The sequence below is a fragment of the Hyperoodon ampullatus genome (genome assembly GCF_949752795.1).
Source record: "Hyperoodon ampullatus genome assembly, chromosome: 2".
NCBI classification, from domain to species: domain Eukaryota; kingdom Metazoa; phylum Chordata; class Mammalia; order Artiodactyla; family Ziphiidae; genus Hyperoodon; species Hyperoodon ampullatus.
Window position 1 is genome coordinate 145,369,094 of NC_136915.1, and position 19,321 is coordinate 145,388,414.

The 19,321-nt window shown below is 46.6% G+C and overlaps 1 protein-coding gene across 1 annotated transcript in view; it reads left to right on the top strand.

Moving 5' to 3' along the window:
- Positions 1-688: 688 nt before the first annotated feature.
- LAMB3 (laminin subunit beta 3) overlaps positions 689-19,321 on the top strand; it is a gene marked incomplete at its 5' end in the record, with an annotated part of 39,739 nt that continues 21,106 nt past the window's right edge. The window contains 4 exons of the mRNA XM_079698323.1: positions 689-716; positions 1,529-1,683; positions 13,680-13,794; positions 14,319-14,392. Of these exons, the coding sequence (XP_079554449.1) occupies positions 689-716; positions 1,529-1,683; positions 13,680-13,794; positions 14,319-14,392 (372 nt within the window). The remainder of the gene's footprint in view (positions 717-1,528; positions 1,684-13,679; positions 13,795-14,318; positions 14,393-19,321) is intronic.

Below are 19,321 nucleotides of genomic sequence, written 5' to 3' on the forward strand. Positions count from 1 at the left end.
ACATCTTCTTTATCCATTCCTCTGCTTACTCAATTTTAAAGACTGCTAGGCCTGCCTCAATTTTAAAGACTGCTAGGCCTGCCTTTCCATCATATTCCACTACCTGCTCAGACCAGAGATGTGGCCATCACAGCCTCACTCTCGGGGTGGCTCTGTGTAGTACTGAAGACCATGCCAATAGCAGGAGAGGGCTCAGCTCCAGGTCCTCAGCCTCTTTGACCCACTCATCCTTGCACCTGTAGGTGGGCCTGGCCCTGAGAAAGGACACTACTCTTTCTTGGGGAGGCATCAAGGCCCCGGACTTCTCCTGCAAAGGGTCCAGCTCTTTCCTGCTCCCCACATTTTCCTTCTGACCATGTGGGGTAGGGCAGTGTCGATCCTCCTCCCCTCTATTTCAGAGGGGGAAGCTGGAGTCAGGGAGGGGGTGGCATTATCCCAGGGCACCCTGGAAGTCACATGCCAGCTGGGACATGGGCCAGGACTCTGGCATTTTCCAAGTTTTTGGCTACAGATGCACCTGCTGCTCAGAAGTGTCCTAGGTCAAGACCCTAAGTAAAGGTTTCTGAGAAAACATGAGTCCAGAAACAGAAAAGGGCTGGTGCACCCTAAGGGTTTGCAAGGTTTCACCCAGGCTACTTTGTTCTGTCCCAGGTGAGGTCCTGGGTGGGGATCATCCCATTGGCTGAAGATGAGGCCGCTCCTTCTCCTGTGTTTTGGTAAGTATCCCTTCCCATCCTTCCAGGCGCTGTCATATACCAGGGAGGGGACAGCCGTGGGTAGGAGGACAGTCTACCAAAGTGTGAGCATCACCAGTCACCCTGAGGTCTTTGGGTTTGGGACACTTGTCTACCGGGATGTCCATGAGGTTTCTCTGTCCTGGGGGCCTTTGAAGAAGATGATCTTGAGAGGCTCCCAAATGTCTTCTTCCTACCTGAGGGTGGTTTGTGGCTTCCCCAGTGCCCTGCATGGTTTATTTCCCATCCTCTCACTCTCAAGCTGGTCCCAGAGCCATCATGGCTTGAGTTCTTGATGTCCAGTGAATTGCAGCTGGGTACTCCCAAAGCGTGGCAGGGTCACCTTTACAGATAAAGAAGCAGACAGAATGCAGGTATCTCTCAGTGTCCCACAAAGAGCCAGCAGCCAGCACTACTCTGGGCTGTTGACAGAGGCCATGCTGCAGGTGAGGAGAGTGGTGGGCCATGTCCTGGTGGCTGAGCGTGTATCTGCAGCTCTGTTCTAAAAAGCCACATATAGATGCTACATTTCAGGATCATCCGGGCTTTTTAGTTGCCAGTGTTTCTCCTCCTTTCTTTTTAGATTGGGGGCTACAGACTATAAAATCAGCTTTTTTAGCAAACAGCATCAGGATTGCGATTATTCCCACAACCAGCAGGTGGGAGCATGAAGAAGGTGGAGAAGAGGGTCTAGTCTTGCCGATCGACGTCGGCTTCCCTGAGGCACACTGGGGTGGCCGGTAGACCCTCTTCTCTCTAGGCTGCACCCCTGCCTGTACCCCCTGTGATTTCAGTCTTGCCCAGCATCCTGTGTGCCCAGCAAGCCTGCTCCCGTGGGGCCTGCTATCCACCCGTTGGGGACCTGCTCATTGGGAGGACCCGGTTTCTCCGAGCTTCATCTACCTGTGGCCTGGCCAAGCCTGAGACCTACTGCGTCCAGTATGGAGAGGTAGGCTCTTCCTCCATGGCCTCCGGGGGCTGGAAGAAGGCGAGCTGGGGCAGGGATGGGGAAGCCTGCCATCTGTTCACTGAATACTTAGAGTGGACTTGGTATCAGCTTAGATCCATGCACTGTGGGGAGTGCAAGAAAAGCGTAAGACCAGATCTCTGCCTCTAAGGAATTTTCACCTTTGTTGGGCAAGAGAAAATGTACTCAGAACTAGCGGAATAGCTCCTTTCTCTCTTTTGCTTGATAAAGCTGGAGTTTTTCTCAGCCCCTGGGCCTGGGCAGGACAGTTTTCCAAGTCTTGGGAATAAGCAATCAGATAGATGGGGATCCTTTAGGTGTGTGGGGTGTACGGCGCCATCTTTGGTGGACAGGTCAAGGCTGGTGGAGCACAGATGCTGGGATGTGTGCAAGGCTCGTGTTCTTGCTGAAGGGGGAACTGAGCTGTGCCATGGCCCCTCCCTTGCTGCCATCTCTTTGGCTAGTGTTGGGGAAAGGGTGTGGCTGGAGCTACCAAATGATTATAGGCTGGAGTTTATCCTTCTATGTTTTGCAGTCGTCACGTATGACTTACCTCTCAGCCTCTGCATGTTTGGTCCACATGTTTCACCACTCCGGGAGAAGTGGGAGACATCTTTTTTTGTAGAATTTTTTTTAATTAAAAAAAGTTTTTTTGAAGTATAGTTGACTTACAATGTTGTATTAGTTTCAGGTGTATAGCAAAGTGATTGAGTTATATTCTTTTTTAGATTCTTTTCCATTATAGGTTATTATAAGACATTGAACATAGTTCCTTGTGTTATACAGTAGGTCCTTGTTGGTTATCTGTTTTATATATAGCAGTGTGTATCTGTTAATCCCAACCTCCTAATTTATCCCTCCCCCGGGGGATATATTCAAATTGCCGTTAAAGGACACAGATCAGTGAGACAAACAAGGAAGTGACTTGAGGTTAGCAAGGAGGTTCAGTGGCTCAGCTGATAAGGAAAAGAGCTGAGCAAATCCAGGCACTGGAACTCTTTGACCTACGTCAATTCTCATCACCTATTTAGGCAACTGATTTGTTTCAAAGAGCCATTGAGATTTTTCTTCTACTTTGCCTCTGGACCTTTCTGGTAGGAACTTTGGTTTTCTTTTTTTTTTCCCTTCAACAAGGTTGGGGTCTTTCCTTGCTCCTTGTGTTTACCAAGGTGGAAATCACTCAGTGTTTTCTTGTTTCCCAGCTGCCTGTCTCATTTGGCCATTTTTCTGCCCTCAAAACACAGGTTTGGACAAAGGGAAGAGTGAGGGAGTGGTTTTCCCTTGAGCCTCTGCATCTCTTCGGGTAAAAAGATAGAGAGAGAAAGGGAGTGAGAGAGATTAATGGCCATGAAGGAGGCCTGGGTTGTCTGTGGTTTCCTCTTTCTGGGTGGTCCTTGTCCTCAGGACCATGGAGATGGTATCTGATCCCATCTCTGGCCTCCCTGCCCTTCCAGTCCCCAGTGTTCTTTTGGCCACTTTTTAATCATAGGTGGTAACTGTATAGTGGCTTTGGAGGTGCTGAGCAGAGATGGCTGTGGTTTCTGCATCTCACCCACTTGGATGTGGGAAAGCCCATTTGACAGTGTTGGGTAAGATGGCCAGCATCAGGCAAGTCCTCCCTGTGAGCCCAGATTACTCCACAAGCATCAGGGGACCTGGCAGTATTGAGCTTTCCAGGGCACAGAATGGTTTTAGTTGCTGCCTTCCTACACATCCTCCAATCTTGTGCCACTGAGCTGTGTCTAAAATTTTCAGGGAGTCCTCTGCTGATTCCCTTCCTTGGGCTGATCCATCTTCTGGGATGGGAAGCAAGGAGAGATCATAGGCCCCTGTGTTGGGATGTTCCTCGGCCACAGCCCTGTCTGGACAGCCTCTTTCCCTCTAGGCTGGGCTTTTGGCTTCATCCTGACCTGCCCTCTGCCTCTCTCAAATGCCCCAGGGAGACAACTGCTTCCCTTGCTCTTAAGCAGCCCCTTGAGAGAAAAACTGGGTACTTGCAAAAGAGAAATCTAGACTTTTGAAACCATGGGGATGGATAAATCTCAGCTATTTCGGTGCTGTGAAAGTTGAGAAGCATTGGTTCTTTTTTTCCTTTTTCTATAAGGGGCAATAAATCCATGTAACCTCTTGGAAGAGTGGAGGATAGGGCATCTTGAGTGCAGTGTGTAGCCCCAGGTCTGCCACTAACTTGTGGTGCGATCTTGGGCAAAATATTACCCCTCTCTAAGTCTTGCTTTCCTCTTCCATGAATGAGTGTCAGAGAAATGGTCTATAGGGTCGCTCTTTGCTCCAATTTTCTTTGGGAATGAGCTGCCTGCTGAGAACCAACTTCTCTCCCCCACCTGTCTCCTCTCTGCCTTTTCTGATTTCTCTTTCCTTCTCCCTTCCCCACCTAACCACCTAGAGGCCACTGGTTGCCAGCAGTGAAGACACACGCTAAAGGCACAGATACCCTTCTGTACAGGTGTACCCTGAACCCTCACTTGGTGCAGGGGCAGCTGTGTGACGAAAATTAGGAATCCAGATTTAACTCTGATGAGTTCCAATTTCAGTTTTGAAGTTTATTTTATTATTAAATGATATTATAGTAACTATAACTTATTAAGCACATATGATATGTCTCAGGCACTCTACTAAGAGTTTTATATAAATTATCTCAATTAAGTTTCACAATACTCCATGAGGTGGCTCTTATTATCCCCGTGAGATATTGGGAAAGTTTGGGTGTGTGCTGGGACCCCCAAACTTCTGATGGAAACACATAGGTATTGAGTTTTCTGAGTAGTTAGAGATGGGGGTGCAGTGGCCAGCCCCAGCTGGAAGGGAAGGTGGCGTGGTGCAGAGCTGCATTCCTAGGGCCTGTCCCTTCAATCCCCCTGCATCCCCCTCTACCAGCTCCCACCTCCATATACATACCTTCCTTAAGTCATAGCCTCTGGTTACTGCCTCTGTTCTATTTTCAAGCAGGGGTGACATGGTGAGCCCTGATCCCAGTAAAAGTCACCCAGCACCTGCTGCCTGCCTGCCTACTGGTATGGCATGAATGTAAGTGCATTAGAGATTTATGACCCTTGGACATTTTAGCATTGCTCGCTGCCCCCTGCCAACCCTGAAGAAACTCAGGAACAGTGGGGACTCCTTCCTGTTCCAAAATTGTCTCTCCCAGCTCCTGATCTCAGTGTGGCTCCTTTCTCATGGGTCAATCTTAGCCTGTTAGCATGTCACCTCTTCTGCCTAATTTTGTCTCACTGGCTCAATCTTATTGGCCTTGAGGGCCGGCTTCTATGGGCTTTGGGTCCATATTGCAGCCTTTACGATGGACATACGACTCGGCCAGCTTTGCCTTATGCACCCACCCCAACCCAGCTTTGCCCTTCTGGGCCTACCTGCCTTGACTACCCATTAACTGTCCAGGCTTGAACCCAGGCTGGTCTTTATCAAAATGGCCCGAGGCTGCAGTCCCACCCTGTCCCCTGGTTCCCTCTCTTCCAGCTCCTAGGTAACCTCTGAGTAAACTCACTGCACTGTTTTTCCCTAAAACCCAAGGCATGGATGAAAATGTCTGTGATGTCTCCCTACCCTCATTCTCATCTGTGCTTCCTCTGAGCCTTAGTTCTTCATTTGAAAAATAGGAGTAATGACAGCACCCACTTCAAACAGTTGTTGTGAGGACTGTATAAAGGAAGGAGCCAAGTGACCACTGGGCTGGTGTCTGGAAGATGCTAAATGTCCCATCCCCCTCTCCCCACCTCCCCAGACATGTGTCCGCATGCAGGGGCCTCCGCATCTGTGAATCATGCTCTTGAGCTCTTCTTCCTGGATCAGGACACACTCTCGCATACTTACTGATTATTATTTTTTCTTTTTGTGGTACGCGGGCCTCTCACTGTTGTGGCCTCTCCAGTTGCGGAGCACAGGCTCCAGACGTGCAGGCTCAGCGGCCATGGCTCATGGGCCCAGCCGCTCCGTGGCATGTGGGATCCTCCTGGACCAGGGCACGAACCCGTATCCCCTGCATCGGCAGGCGGACTCTCAACCACTGCGCCACCAGGGAAGCCCTCGCATACTTATTGAAATCAAACTGCCCTTGGGCCAGCCCACTTTCTGCTTCCAAGGTGACCGCTGTCCATCTGATTTGCAGTGGGCTGCTGGGAAATCTGGAAGTGGTCGTGGTTAATGAAGTCACCCGACTGGGGGTGAAGACTCTCTAGGTCTGGTCCTGGCTCTGACACTTAGAATAGTAACGTGACCTCAAGAAGGTCATGGTTTCTGTCTAGACCACCATTTCCCCATTCATGAAATGAAGGAGTTGGGTTAGTCAGCCTTTGTTTGTTCAGCTCTAACATCTCTGCCAACTTCTGGCTGGGCTGTATGTGACCCTGAGGGTTGACCATCGTCTCTGTCAGGTGGGTGCTGGCAGGGGCTGAGCCATGACCTTCAGTCATCTCTGGGCTGGTGCACGCTCCTTGGGAACCAGTGGGCTTCGCCTGGAAGTTTTCCAGCCCTGATTTCTGCTCCTGACAATGTCTTCTCCAATGTTGTGTCTGTTCCCTTAAATGCTTTATTTATCCCCCACTCCCTCCCTTTCTGGGGGAAAACTTAATTACCCAGCTGCCTTCATAACAATCTTACACAGTGCATTCCTCAGGTTAATTAGCTGTGTAAACCAAACAGCTGTCATTTTTATCTCTTGGAAACAAGCTAAGGAGCAGTAGCCAGTTGACGTCCCCTCCTCCACACACACACACACACACACATGCACAGAAGCACACTCACACCCACAGGCACACACCCCAACAACCACTGCCTTTCTGTGTTTGAAAGTCATCTGTTTTCTTGACGTTTAGCATGGCTAATGTGTAGGCAGAGGATGTGAGGATGTGTTCATATCCATCCTGAGGTCCTTGTCCTCTGCTCACAGAGGACTTTGAGCCTGTCTCTGACCAAAATATCTGCCCTCCTATTTCCCAGAAGTTCTTAGAATGTATGAAACTTTCAAAGCTCCTACTATTGGGGATTTATTCTTTTGGATGAAGCATCGTTGAGCTCTTTGTTTAAAATTCAGACACCCTTGGGGAAGGCATCTTGTTAATCTATCATCATTTATATTTCAGGAAGGGTTTGCTTATCAGAAAATTAGCTGTGGCTTTTGCAAAGGCTCCTAAGAGAATAAGACCCAGAATGAGTAAGTTTTGAGGGGATAGAAGAAAATGAAAAGGGACACTTAGAGAAAGAGTTGGATCAGAGGGAAGCAAAACTTGGGTTGTGAAATGTGAGATTTTTGGGTCCTGGTTGTTATGGGTTGGGGATTGTGGCTTGTGGGGTTAAAAGGAGGGAAGAGAGTGGAAAAGTGAGATGGAAACCTGGACACAAATCTGGGTGGCCTCATGACTTTGCTGGCCTGGCTTCTCACTCCCTTGCTCCTTGGGTCAAGTCCCTAGAAGCTCTCTGGGTAGTGTCTTGCAGACCTACCTTGCTTCTTTGCTCTCAGGGGCTATAGGAATCATTGTTACTGGTAGAGCTTTCAGAGGTCCAGGAATGCAAACCAACTCTCTGCAATCAGATCTAGGGGGATAATTCTGTTTCTGTAGAAGTCTGGGCTGAGGTTGAGGCTGCCCTTACTAGGGGAGAAGAGAGGGAACATCCTGAAAACGAACTCTAGTTCCTGCAATTTTCTATGGTTGCCAAGTGACCGCTGTGTCCCTTGAAGCAGAATACGATAAGAGAGGGAACATCCTGAAAACCAACTCTAGTCCCTGCAATTTCCCATGGTTGCCATGTGACTACTGTGTCCCTTGAAGCAGAATACGATGAGAAGGTTTGGAGGCAGAGAGCCTGCGAGAGGAATCCCTCCTTCTTCTCTTCCTAGCCCTGTGGATTTGGACACATTTCTTAGCTTCTCTAAGACTTGCTTGCCTAATCTGTCAAATGAGGATACCCCCATTTAATATAATATACCTACCTCAGACATTTTAGAAGCATAAAATGAGATAATGTATGTATAGTGCTCAGGAAAGAGCCTGGTGCCGTGTAATTTTGGGGTGTGTGGTATTCATCATCTCTGTCATCAGCTTTAGAATTGAGCTATCTAAATTTAGTTTAGATGGAGATAAGGGCTCTGTTGAGTTAAGGCTTTGGTCAAGATGTTACTTCATGACAGTGCCTCCTAGCACTGGAGACCTCCTCCCACCTGGCACCACAACAGGTCTTGATTTTTAAAATTTGCTGGCAAAATCCATTGACATAGAAATGGTAAGGCTTGTGGATCATAGTGGGGTCTAATGGAGGCCTTGCTGACCAAGGTCTGAGGGTCCCCTCTTCCCCTGCCCACTTTGCTGGGAAGAGTGTTTCTCTAGTACAGTGTTTGGCCAGTGTCTTATTTTCCTTCTTTTGTTTGGCCAATGTCTTACTTTGCTTCTTTTTTTTTTTCTTCGGTATGTGGGCCTCTCACTGTTGTGGCCTCTCCCGTTGCGGAGCACAGGCTCTGGACGCGCAGGCTCAGCGGCCATGGCTCACGGGCCCAGCCGCTCCGCGGCATGTGGGATCTTCCCGGACCGGGGCACGAACCTGTGTCCCCTGCATCGGCAGGCGGACTCGCAACCACTGCGCCACCAGGGAAGCCCTTACTTTGCTTCTTTTGCATTCTTGTTTGGAGTGTCTTTAGCCTCTGAGCAGATAAACTGGAGTGGGGGAGAATTGTAATAGCATGTTACAGCAAGAAGGAACTTCATTATCTCATCCCACCCCTGCATTTTACCAGTGAGGAAGGTGAAGTGGAGGAAATGCCTTTCTTGTAGGCAGCTGCTTTTTTTTTTTTTTTTTTGGTGCTGGCTTTCTTTTGGCCCTGGCTGGCGGCCATGACCCTGACTACAGCTCCTTAGATAGACACAGGCAGTCTCTGACTTGCTTGTGGGAGGGAGTTGGACCACATATAACCAGAGCCTGTTTTCCTATTTTCCCCCAGAATTAGCTCCATGTTCTGCAAAAGCACAGAGCTTTGATTTGCATTGCTTTCCTTTTTCCACCCTCTCCACTGTGATTCAGGCTCCCACTGGCTCTTGCTCTCTCCTTTGCCCCCACCCCCACCCCCATAGCTCTCTGGGGGGGTTTGTCTTCCGGCCAGACTGCTGAGCTTCTAGAAAGCTCCAGGATAAGGGAAAAGGCCCAGTCTTTCCAGACTGAGGGGAACAGGAGCCAAACTGGCTGGAAGCCTGACAGGCTGAATTGACAACAATGCTGTGACTCTGAAGTAGCACAGCCATGGGGATGCTGGCCAAATGACCCCAGAGAGAGAGGCAGCTGCAGCTGGGAGAGACAGAGGAATGTAACACATATGAAAGGAGGAGCCTCATGTTGAGAACCACACACATACACACACACACACACACACACACATACACTCTTATACACATACTACCTACAAACATACAAGAATAAAATAGGAAGGGAAACTGAGGCCCAGAGAAGAGAGGGAAGAAATTGGAAGCTTGCCTTCATGTGGGCTTCTGCCATAAGCCGCCCTATTTCAGGCTTCCATCCCTCTAGCTGGTTGACAAGCAGAGCTACTTAAAATACCTCTCCCAAGACTTATGGCTTAGCCTGTTTCTGAGGACTGAGATAATCCCTCCTTTAGCTATGTTACTGTGATAAGCGGCATGTAGATATTATGCTCATGAGGCCATCTGATCCCTACATCATTGTGTGAGCACGTGGAAGGCAGGTGGAGAAGGCGTGGGATACCCCAGACTGGCTGTGAAGACAAGGTGGAGGCAGGGTAACAAGCCCATGCTGAGTACCCTGTGCCTTTTCAGTTTGTTTTGCTTTACAATAATGCCTGAATATAAAAGTTAATATATATCCAAAGCATCAAAGTTTAAAATTATTAAAAAAGAACAAAGAAAAAAAGTTACCCGTAATGCCATTTCCCAGAGATATTAGGTTAAAACTGTATACAGTTGCCATTTTTGTTGGTCAAGATGGCTGAATATCAGCCATTTCATTTGGTTCAACCTAATATATTGGTGTATTTCCTTCCACATATTTTCTATTCCTTCAAGAATAGATATTTGTGATCATGACATGTATACAAGCTTATGCCCAGCTTTTTTTCAGAGAACATATTTTTTTTCGTAAAACATTATAATGTAAGCATTTCCCCCATGCAATGAAAATCTTTCTCTCAACAGTCTTTTTAATGGTACATAATATTGCATCATTTGGGAATATCAACGGCATTTCCCCAGTCCCAGGTTGAGCTGTTCTAGCTCCTGTGTCCCATGGCCCAAGAGAAAAAAATGAGCCTTGTTTCTGGCATTCTCTTGGCCAGGGAACAGGCTGGGATCAGTTCCCAACAGAGCAGGGGGGCCTCTGGTGACAGGTCGCCGGAAGGCAGCTGGCCCTTGTCTCTCTGCAGGACATGTGCTGAGTGCAGATGGAGGATGGGCAGTGGAAAACTTTGCCTCTGAGAGGCTGGCCAGAATGGGGAGAAGGGCATGCTTGCTGCCAGGGACCAAAATAGGATTCTGGAGGAGACTCAGATTCCAGCAAGAGGTGTCTTTTGTCCAGACAGGATTATTTTAAGTGCTCAGGTATTTAGTTTAGCCACTGACACATCTGCAGTCTCCGAGTTAACTGAACTAGGTTAGCCTGACAAGCCAGCTTTCTTCCCAAAGTGCTTTCTCTGTCTGAGGCTCTGCCATGGTCAGCCTCAGGGTCAGACCAAGCCCTTTGGGTGACACAGAGATTGTCACCCTTTACCGCGTTTCCCACAATGTCTGTGCACCCAGGTGGTTTCCTAGTGGAAATGAGAGGATGACAGAGAAGGAGGGAGGGAGAGAGAAAGAGAGGAGTAAGGAAGGGGTGGGGAGGGGAGGGGAGGAGGAGAAGAAGAGAAAGATGTAGGGAGGGATCCTGTCTGGTGCTGGTGCTGGCACTGGCTATCAATCAACAGGAAAGTCCCATAGCCTCTTGGAGCCTCAGCTGTCTCACATATGAAATGGGAATAATATTACCACGTAGGGTGGTTGTGAGGCTTAAATAGGTTATTGCACTGAAACTCCTGATACAGTACCTGGCACATGGTAAGTGCTCCAATCACTTAATACTGATGTTTGTCACCTCCTCACTCCCTCGCCCCTACTTTTAAACTCCTAGGAAGGGAGAGTCTAGTAATAATGTAAATGAAAATGCTAGCATTTACTGAGCATTTACTATTCATTCAAAAAGTATTTATAGAGGGCCCACTAAGTGCTGGGCACTTTGCTAAGCACTGGGATACAGTGTAAAGGAAAGTAAGTTCTGCCCTCATGGAGTCTACGTTCTAACAGGGGGAGGCAGACAGTACAAACACTGTGAGCAAATAAATTGACAGTAAATGAACAATATGTCAAGTGGAGATAGTACTATGAAGAAAAATGTAGCAGGGCAAGGGATGGACAGTGGGTGCTTTTTTTTTTTTTTTTTTTTTTTTTGTGGTACGCGGGCCTCTCACTGTTGTGGCCTCTCCCGTCGTGGAGCACAGGCTCTGGACGCGCAGGCTCAGCGGCCATGGCTCACGGGCCCAGCCGCTCTGCGGCATGTGGGATCTTCCCGGACCGGGACACGAACCCGTGTCCCCTGCATCGGCAGGCGGACCCTCAACCACTGCCCCACCAGGGAAGCCCTGGGTGCTGTTTTATATAAGGCATATGTGCCAGCCATTATAAGAGCATTGAACATTCCCCTGATATTGTTTTTTTATATTTCATAATCATTTTAAATTCTTTTTCATATGATTTTCCATTATAGTTTATTACAAGAGATTGACTATAGTTCCCTATGCTGTACAGCAGGACCTTGTTGTTTATCTATTTTATATAGGGTAGTTTGTATCTGCTAATCCCAAACTCCTAATTTTTCCCTTCCCCTCCTTCCCCTCTGGTAACCATAAGTTTGTTTTCTATGTCTGAGTCTGTTTCTGTTTCGTAAGTAAGTTCATTTGTATCCTACCAAAAATTATTGTTTAATAAAGCACTTTGGGACATGATGAGGACACCTCCAAGTACTAGGAAGGGTGACAATCCTCTCGTTTTGCAGGTTGGAGGTGGGAGCTGGAAAGTGGGGTGGGAAGCAGAGGCTCACAGAGCCAGGACTCCTGACTCCCCTCCCGCATCCTCCACTGTTCAGGCTTTGTCAACAGCGCAGGGGGAAGAGTGGTGTCGGGTGAGGAGTTTCTATAACTCAAGGCACAGACTCAGTGTGTTAACTCAACCCCTCTGGGACTGAGCTGTCAGCTTCACCAGTTCAGCAGACATCACTTGTTCTGAACATCGGCTTCCTTAGCTTAGTGGCTTCCCTGGACAGGACAGAGGTTCAGGGGCTAGAAGGCCTCAGAAAGGCTGCCTGAGCTTTCCCCTGCTTCTGGTGGGTGGAGGCTTAGGGGAAAGCAGAGGCAGGAGGTGTGGGGAGGTACACTGGTCCCTACCCAAAGGAACTCACACGTCAGGGAGGTTCTCGTCCAAGCCTTCCTTTTACATGTGGGTCAATTGGGAGCCCTCTGAACAGTGTTCTTTCTCCTGGGCACAAGGTTTGGGACCATGGTTACTCAGAGAAAATAGGTTTGATGTGTGTTGCATGAGGGACCTGGGGTAAGGTCATGGTATCTCTGTGAGGTGTGTGCGCGTGCGCACGTGCACACACATTTGCACACATATGTACAAACTGAAAGAACAAAGGCCATGTTCTCTGGCTGTATTCTTTTTCTTGGTCATCTCTGCCCTGCTCTGGAGCCCATGGGGTTCAGTTCTGTCTCTTGTCTCCCTCCAGAGCATGGGCAGGCCAGGGAAGGTGAGATTTCGGGGGGACTTCCCCAGTGAGGCTGTTTCCTTCTTGGCTGCTCACTTTGACCCAGATCTTCATGAGGAAGAGCCTCTGCCTTCAGCCTCAGGACTGCAGACTTCCTTTGCCCTATGCCTTCTTGGCCTTGGGACACCTACCTACAGAGCTCCATCTGTTTGGAGACCCTAGGCTTCTCTCCTGTGGGTAGGGGATGCCAAACCTGGGAAAGATCCTCAAGTCCCTGATGTCAGTGCTGGAAGGCCTTTGAGGTCATCTGATGTTACTAGAATGTTGGCTTCCTGATGGCTGGGTCTTTTTTTTTTTTTTTTTTTTTTTGCGGTACGTGGGCCCCTCACTGTTGTGGCCTCTCCCGTTGTGGAGCACAGGCTCCGGACACACAGGCTCAGCAGCCATGGCCACGGGCTTAGCCGCTCCATGGCATGTGGGATCTTCCCGGACCAGGGCACGAACCCGTGTCCCCTGCATCAGCAGGCGGACTCTCAACCACTGCGCCACCAGGGAAGCCCCTGGGTCTTTGTTTTTTCCACTATTATAACTCAACCCAGAGCAGGGTCCAGCATGTAGTATGTGCTCAATAAATATTTGTTGAATGATTGAATGACTCTACTTAAATCTCCACTCAATTTACAGAGGAGAGCTAGGACTGGAACCCCAAATTCCCTTGTTCTGTTTTCCTGTCCCCTCTTCCTAATCCTTAGAAACTTGACTTTCCCCAGGCTGCCAGAATTAAGTGAGATGAGATATAAAACTCTCTAGCCTACACATAGCACATAGCAGATGTTAAATTAATGTGAGCTTCTCTTTCTTTCTTCTTTTTGCTCTTAGCACCCTTTTCAAATTTCTCTTTGGGGCAATGTCACATACGAAAATTATTTTTTCTCTACCACCTCATACCACTTTCCCAATCACAACCTCTATTTACTATTTACTTAGCTATGTGTTGGGGGGAACCCAAAGGACGTAAATGAAAAGATGAACAGTAGCCTTGTTTTGAGAGGTTGATCCTTCCATGGGTATTAATGAAATCAATGGATCCCCAAGGGTAGCATTTCCATGGAGAGAATGTTCTGGGCTCTCAGGATACAAGGGGGGAATTCTCACTGGCCCCACCTCTGAGTCTCTGGTATCTCCTTGTCCCTCAGTGGCAGATGAAATGCTGCAAGTGTGACTCCAGGTTGCCTCACAATTACAACAGTCACCGAGTGGAGAATGTGGTCTCGTCCTCGGGCCCCATGCGCTGGTGGCAGTCACAGAACGGTAAGGACCTGCCACAGCCTCCAGGGGCCCAAACATGTGGAGGCCCCCACAGGATGGGGAGGGTGCCCGGGAGCCCTTTGGGGTTCCCAGGGCTTTCTTATGGTAGTGGGAGGTGGGTGGTTGACAAGCAGAACCTTCTCTCTTTGTATCTGAGGTCTTTCAGATGCTGTAGGTAGAAGAATTTATTGGAGGTTAATGAAAGGGTCAGAAGAGAGAGAAATGCCTTAATTTCATTCTACTTACTCACAGTGGGCTTGCTGATGGAACTGAGCTTTGGGAACAGATTTGTGTTGAACAGAGGAGTTGAAACTCTTTAAGGTTTTAAGGGCATCATGTGATGGTGGGAAGGAAATTTGACCAAGAAGAGATAGGATCCTGAATAGGTGATAGTAAGTAGAAACATACTGGTACCACTCCTCTCTGAGAGGGAAATTGGAAAATCAAGGTTAGAGAGTTTCTGATTTCTTAGAGCCTGGGAAGGTAGAAATCCTCTGCTCTAAAGTTTCTATGTTTTGTCTTTCCAGATGTCAGCCCTGTCTCTCTGCAGCTGGACCTAGACAGGAAATTCCAGCTTCAGGACCTCATGATGGATTTTAAGGTGTGCTTCCTGGGCATGGCAGTGGTTAGGAGAGGGGGACTCTGGGCTATGTGGGCGTGGACTCATGGGGAGCACAAGGTCCTTGTCTCCTCAGGCTGGAGGTGATGGTACCACATGCTGGGTGGGCCTCCTTTCCCCAGGTGGGAGTGACACTTACCCTGTGCCTGTATCATGGTGACAGCAGAGGTACCACTTCCGGGAGAACAGTGGCGCCTCCACATTCCCTGTCTTGGCTGTGTAGTGCTTATATATCCTCTCCCTCTTTGCATCCCCCACCCTTAGCCCATCTAATTTATTCAGCTCTGCCAAGACCAATTGTACAAAGCCTGGCCACTTATTATACAGTTGTGTTTTCTTGGTATACTCTGTTTTAATAACTTTGCTGATGAGATTGAGTTTAAGAAACAGCCAAGAACTGGCCCATCCACATGTAAGATGTGCTTTTGGAGCAATTTGCTCATTCAGTGCTATTACTTTTCAGACTCTGCTTTTAGACTAGCCTTTGGAGATATGCCTTTTGGAGGGAACATTTTCATTCATTACTGACAGGTCTTTTTTTTTTTTTTTTTCCTTTTCCTTTTCCTAATATCCTATCCTATGTGACTGAGGAAGTTGCTCTAAGAACATTCCCTCAAGAATAGGTCAAAAGTATTTTGAGACATTCTAGTGCCATTTGAACAAATGCCCAGTCTTTAACAGTGACAACTTCTAAGGGCAATATTCATTTGGATGGATACTGGTAGTCTCATTGCTTTATCATCACTCACCCATTCATTTATTTGTCCGTTCTTGCTACACACATATTGAACACTGATTATATGCTGTTAAAAAAGATGACTAAAACTAGATCACGATCCTCGAGTTGCTTTGGTCTATATAGGGAAGGCAAAGAACCAGTAGCAAGACAGTGGGATGTGTGCTCTGATGTTGGTAAGAAGAGGTGCTGGAGAGCCCAGGAAGGGGACATCCAGCTTGATCTGTCTTTGGGGGAGTGGATCAGAGAATACACCCAGGGGAAGATGAAACTTCCTAGGCCAGTAATATCCAGGTGAAAGGTAAGTTCATTCCAGGCAAAGAGAACAGCAAAATGCAAAGGCCAGGAGGCAAGAGGCAAGAAGGTATGTAATTGGGGGGAGGGGACAAAGGAATGCACGTAGGGTCTGGTGGGGCAAATGTGTATATGGTAGTGAGAAGTAGGGATGTGGAAGGCTACAAACTGATGAGAGATGAGCTTACAGATGTAAATGGGGAGGGAGGAAAGTAGATGAAACATTCATCTATTCATTCAACAGATGTACTAACTGCCTACTATGTGCTAGATGCTGGGGGTACACTGTGAACAAGATAGACAAGTTGGGGGAATTCTCTGGTGGTCCAGTGGTTAGGACTCTGTGCTTCCACTGCACCAATGCAGAGGGCACATGTTCAATCCCTGGTTGGGGAACTAAGTTCCCACAAGCCGTGCAGTGTGGCCAAGAAAAAAAAAAAAAAAAACAGATAGACAAGGGGGTCTATGGTTTACTGTAGTGGTTCTCAAGCAAGGGATATTTGACAGTTTATAGACAAATTTTTAGTTGTCACAACTGCCAGTGTGCTATTGACATTTAGTGAGAAGAGGTCAGGGATGCTGCTAAGCATCCTAAAATGACAAGGACTGACCCCATGGCAAGGAATTATTCACCTCCAAATATTAACAGTGTCAAGTTTGGGAAACCCTGGTCTGGTAGGAGGAAAATAAAAAGCAAGAAACCAACAAATAAATAATTGGAAATTGTGTGACATTTACAAAGGAAACAAATGAGATCCTGGAATAGGAAATGATGGGGTGGGGTGGGCAGAGTGTGGGCAGAAGAATGCACCTTAGACAGGTATAAAAAGATCTCTGTGAGGAAGTGACGTTTAAGCTGAGAACAAAAGATGTGGAGGAACCCACGAGGGGGAGGAGTATCCCAAGCAGAAGAAACAACGTGAACAAAGGCTCTGAAGAGGGAATGTGACTGAGGGCTTGAGGAGATGGAGGTGCACAGTGGCATGAGACGGGGTGAGGGAGCAGGGCCCAAGAGCATGGCCTCTTCAGCCATGGTCAGGAGTTCAGATTTATTCAAGAATAGTGGGCAGAAATTTTGTATCCTGCAACCTTACCAAATTCATTGATTAGTTCTAGTAGTTTTCTGCTGGCATCTTTAAGATTATCTACATATAGTATCATGTCATCTGCAAACAATGACAGTTTTACTTCTTCTTTTCCAATTTGCATTCCTTTATTTCTTTTTCTTCTCTGATTGTTGTGGCTAAGACTTCCAAAACTATATTGAATAAGAGTTGTGAGGGCGGACATCCTTGTCTTGTTCCTGATCTTAGAGGAAATGCTTTCAGCTTGTCACCATTGAGTATGATGCTTGCAGTGGGTTTGTCATATATGGCCTTTATTATGTTGAGGTAGGTTCCCTCTGTGCCCATTTTCTGTAGAGTTTTTCTCATAAATGGGTGTTGAATTTTGTCAAAAGCTTTTTCCGCATCTATTGAGGAAATACTCCCATTTACCACTGCAACAAAAGGAATAAAATACCTAGGAATAAACCTGCCTAAGGAGGTGAAAGACTTGTACTCAGAAATCTATAAAACACTGATGAAAGAAATCAAAGATGACACAAACAGATGGAGAAATATACCATGTTCTTGGATTGGAAGAATCAGTATTGTGAAAGTGACTCTACTACACAAAGCAATCTACAGATTCAGCGCAATCCCTATCAAACTACCAATGGCATTTTGCACAGAATTAGAACAAAAAGTCTTACAGTTCATATGGAAACACAAAAGACCCCTAATAGCCAAAGCAATCTTGAGAAAGAAAAACGGAGTTGGAGGAATCAGGCTCCCCAACTTAAAACTATACCACAAAGCTACAGTAATCAAGACAGTATGGTACTGGCACAAAAACAGAAATATAGATCAATGGTACAGGGTGGAATGCCCAGAGATAAACCCACGTACATATAGTCACCTAATTTACAACAAAGGAAGCAAGAACATACAATAGAGAAAAGACAGCCTCTTCAATAAGTGGTGCTGAGAAAACTGGACAGCTACATGTAAAAGAATGAAATTAGAACACTACCTAACACCATACACAAAAACAAACTCCAAATGGTTTAAAGACCTAAATGTAAGACCAGACACTATAAAACTCTTAGAGGAAAACATAGGAAAAACACTCTGACATAAACTACAGCAAGATCTTTTTGGACCCACCTCCTAGAGTAATGGAAATAAAAACAAAAATAAATAAATAGGACTTAATTAAACTTAAAAGCTTTTGCACAGCAAAGGAGACCATAAACAGGACAAAAAGACAACCCTCAGAATGGGAGAAAATATTTGCAAATGAAACAACAGACAAAGGATTAATCTCCAAAATATAAAAACAGCCCATGGTGCTCAATATCAAAAAAATAAACAATCCAATTAAAAAATGGGTGGAAGACCTAAAAAGACATTTCTCCGAAGAAGATATACAGATTGCCAACAAACACATGAAAGGATGCTCAACATCACTAATCATTAGAGAAATGCAAATCAAAACTACAATGAGGTATCACCTCACGCTGGTCAGAAATGCCATTATCAGAAAATCTAGAAACAATAAATGCTGCAAAGGGTGTAGTGAAAAGGGAACCCTCCTGCACTGTTGGTGGGAATGTAAATTGATACAGCCACTTGGAAAACAGTATGGAGTTTCCTTAGAAAACTGAAAATAGAACTACCATACGACCCAGCAATCCCACTACTGGGCATATACCCTGAGAAAATCATAATTCCAAAAGAGACATGTACCACAGTGTTCATTGCAGCACTATTTACAATAGCCAGGACATGGAAGCAGCCTAAGTGTCCATCGACAGATGAATGGATAAAGAAGGTGTGGCACATATATACAATGGAATATTACTCAGCCATAAAAAGAAATGAAACTGAGTTTTTTGTAGTGAGGTGGATGGACCTAGAGAGTGTCATGCAGAGTGAAGTAAGTCAAAAAGAGAAAAAAAAAAATACTGTATGCTAACGCATATATATGGAATCTAAAAAAAATAAAATAAAAATGTTATTGATGAACCTAGTTTCAGGGCAGGAATAAAGATGTAGACATAGAGAACGAACTTGAGGACACAGGGTGGGAGGGGGAAGGAAGCTGGGGTGAAGTGAGAGTAGCATCGGCATATATACACTACCGAATATAAAACAGTTAGCTCGTGGGAAGCAGCAGCATAGCACAGGGAGATCAGCTCGGTGCTTTGCGATGACCTAGAGGGGTAGGTTAGGGAGGATGGGAGGGAGGTTCAAGAGGGAGGGGATATGGGGACATATGTATATATATGGCTGATTCACTTTGGCGTACAACAGAAACTAACACAGTATTGTGAAGCAATTATACTCCAGTAAAGATCTATTAAAAAGAAAAATAGTGAGCAGAGGACTTGAATAGGTAATTCTCCAAAGAAGACATACAAAGGGCCAACAGGTACATGAACAGATGCTCAACATCATTAACCATCAGGGAAATGCAAATCAAAACCACAATGAGATGTCATTTCACACCTGTCAGTATAGCCATCATCAAAAAGATAAGGAATTCTACGGTAGCCTAGTGGTTAGGCTTCTGGGCTTTCACTGCTGTGGCCTGATTTCAGTCCCTGGTTGGGGAACATCCTGCAAGTCCCATGGTGTGGCCAAAGAAAAAAAGATAAGAGATAAGTGTTGGTGAGGGTGTGGAGAAAAGAGAACACTTGTGCACCATTAGAGGGAATGTAAATTGGTGCAGCCACTATGGAAAACAGTATGAAGTTTCCTCAGAAAGTTAAAAAAATAAATCTACCATATGATCCAGCAATCCTACTTCTGGGTATATATTGGAAGGAAATGGAGTCA